Here is a 2,525-nt window from a genome sequence, read left to right as displayed (position 1 = left end):
TATGTCCCCACTGGATGCAACAAATGCCTCGTTTGTAATGGGTTTTAATGTTTTTGTCTCGTCGCTCCGGCCGGACATGGCATCAACAGTATGGTGAGGGGCGTAACATTTCCGTCACACGCTTGAGGTATTCGGCCAATCACAACACACTGGATAGCTGGCCAATCACAGCACACCTCACTTTTTCAGACCGATGAGCTTTGTAAAAATCGACCCGTTTCAAAAAGGCAGTGCATAGAGGAGAAACAATAATGTACAGTATGTGGAAAATAATGTTTTTTTTAACTTTAAACCGCATAAACACATTTCATTACACCAAATACACAAAATAATGTTCTTTTTAGCAGCATCATATGACCCCTTTAAAACGTGTTGAATGCTGATAAAACCAAATATGTGTTGTTTTCAGGTTCAAAAAATTTGGAAAATGATTACATTTCTCTTCAGATCTTACAGGGTAATGTGATTGAATTAGTAAAAGAGTACAAATACCTTGGCATCATTGTTGACGATGTACTATATTTTAGCTCTCATATTACTCAACTGAAGAAAAAATTAAGCTTGGGTTTTACTTGGGAACAAGTTTTGTATTTCATTTAATGCAAGAAAGAAATTAGTTTCTGCTACTTTTTTATTTGTACTACTCGATTATGGTGACGTAGTGTATCAATTTGCGCCATCATGTCTTCTTTCTTCTTTAGATGCTGTTTATCATGGTGCTCTTAAGATTCATATCAGATTGTAAACCTTCAACTCATCATTGTACTTTGTACAGCAGAGTAGCTTGGCCTTCGGTGTCTGTCAGAAGAAAAATGCATTGGTATTTAATCATTTATAAAGCCATCTTAGGGATGTTGCCTCCATATCGGGAATCTTCTTCAGTCGAAACTGAAATGACAAAATTAGCTGTCTTTGGATCATTTTAAAACAGTTGTTCTGCAAATGGAAGATGACTCAGTGATATGTGATTGTTTTAAGTGTTCTTAGTTTGTTTCTGTTTTGTAAATTTGTGATGAAACTGATTGAATTGCTGCCCATTTTGGCCAGGACACTCCTGTGAAAGAGGTTTTTAATCTCAGAGAGGCTTTCCTGGTTAAATAAATAAATAAAAATAAAATTCCAGTTCAGACAGGATGATGCACAAGTCAGCTGAGGAACAGAAGATCATTTGTACTGAAGCGGTGTAAGGAAACTCAGATGTATTTGATTAAAAACAAACAAACGTGTCTGTGAAACATAAATTAACCTCCTCTTTAGAACGTAGTTACTGGTGTAATCACATGTGACTGTGTCTAGTTAAAGAGGCTAATATTTAAAAGAAGACGACTCAATAATATTTGACCGTAAGCAGTGTGATTTGGTCGTGACCTCGTCATGGTGTCTCTGGTTCAGGGTTGGCTGGTGGACCTCATCAATAAGTTCGGGACGTTGAACGGGTTCCAGATTCTGCACGATCGCTTCACGAGCGGCCAGGCTCTCAACGTGCAGATCATCGCAGCTCTCATAAAGTACGTCCATTAAATAAACAGCCGACATCTCCCTCGTGTCTGCATCTGAGCTGCTGCATGTTCCGCAGAGTCTCATAGTTTCTCGATTTGTCTTCCAGACCTTTCGGCCAGTGCTACGAGTTCTTGACTTTGCACACGGTGAAGAAGTTTTTCTTGCCCGTAATCGAGATGGTCCCACAGTTTCTGGAGAACCTCACAGACGAGGAGCTGAAGAAGGAGGCCAAGAACGAGGCCAAGAATGATGCTCTGTCCATGATCATAAAGTCCTTGAAGAACCTGGCGTCCAGAGTTCCGGGTCAAGAGGAAACCGTCAAGAACCTGGAAATCTTCAGGTTAAAAATGATTCTTAGGTAAGCCGTCGTTCCTGGTTTAAAAGCTTGTTGAGTTGCTAGTTATGATGTTGATCTGACCTCGTCTTATCTGCTCTCATCTGCTTTACAGGTTGTTGCAGATTTCCTCATTTAATGGGAAAATGAATGCGCTGAATGAAGTCAACCAGGTGATCTCGAGCGTGTCGTATTACACGCACCGGCACGGAAACCCAGAGGAGGAGGAGTGGCTGACCGCAGAGCGAATGGCCGTAAGAACCCAATCAATACACAATCAATCAATCAATCACTGTCATATTAAATATGACATGGAAACGCACCTTGAAGTTCCTGATGGACGGCTCATAGAGAAAGAAAAACGCAGCTCAACTGTGTCGTATATACCAGTAGATTTGAGTGTGTGCGCGTGAGTGTGTGCGCGTACAAGAGTGTGTGCGCGTACAAGAGTGTGTGCGCGTGAGTGAGTGTGCGCGTGAGTGAGTGTGCGCGTGAGTGAGTGTGCGCGTGAGTGAGTGTGCGCGTGAGTGAGTGTGCGCGTGAGTGAGTGTGCGCGTGAGTGAGTGTGCGTGACGCTGTCCCCGGACAGCGTGAGGAGATCCCTCAGCAGGATCAATGCACGCAAAGCTCCGGGTCCTGACAACATTCCTGGGCGTGTACTGAGAGACTGTGCAGTGGAACTCACCGATGT

At 42.7% G+C, this 2,525-nt stretch overlaps 1 protein-coding gene across 1 annotated transcript in view; it reads left to right on the top strand.

Annotated features, from left to right (window-relative positions):
• LOC107663438 (probable ubiquitin carboxyl-terminal hydrolase FAF-X) overlaps positions 1–2,525 on the top strand; it is a 31,458-nt gene that overhangs the window by 10,143 nt on the left and 18,790 nt on the right. Inside the window, exons 7-9 of the mRNA XM_016453676.1 lie at positions 1,393–1,508; positions 1,607–1,858; positions 1,950–2,208. Coding sequence (XP_016309162.1) covers positions 1,393–1,508; positions 1,607–1,858; positions 1,950–2,208 — 627 coding nt within the window. The remainder of the gene's footprint in view (positions 1–1,392; positions 1,509–1,606; positions 1,859–1,949; positions 2,209–2,525) is intronic.

This window comes from Sinocyclocheilus anshuiensis, unplaced genomic scaffold, assembly GCF_001515605.1.
Source record: "Sinocyclocheilus anshuiensis isolate Anshui unplaced genomic scaffold, SAMN03320099.WGS_v1.1 scaffold2051, whole genome shotgun sequence".
NCBI classification, from domain to species: Eukaryota; Metazoa; Chordata; class Actinopteri; order Cypriniformes; family Cyprinidae; genus Sinocyclocheilus; species Sinocyclocheilus anshuiensis.
This window is presented reverse-complemented; position numbering and strand designations above follow the sequence as displayed.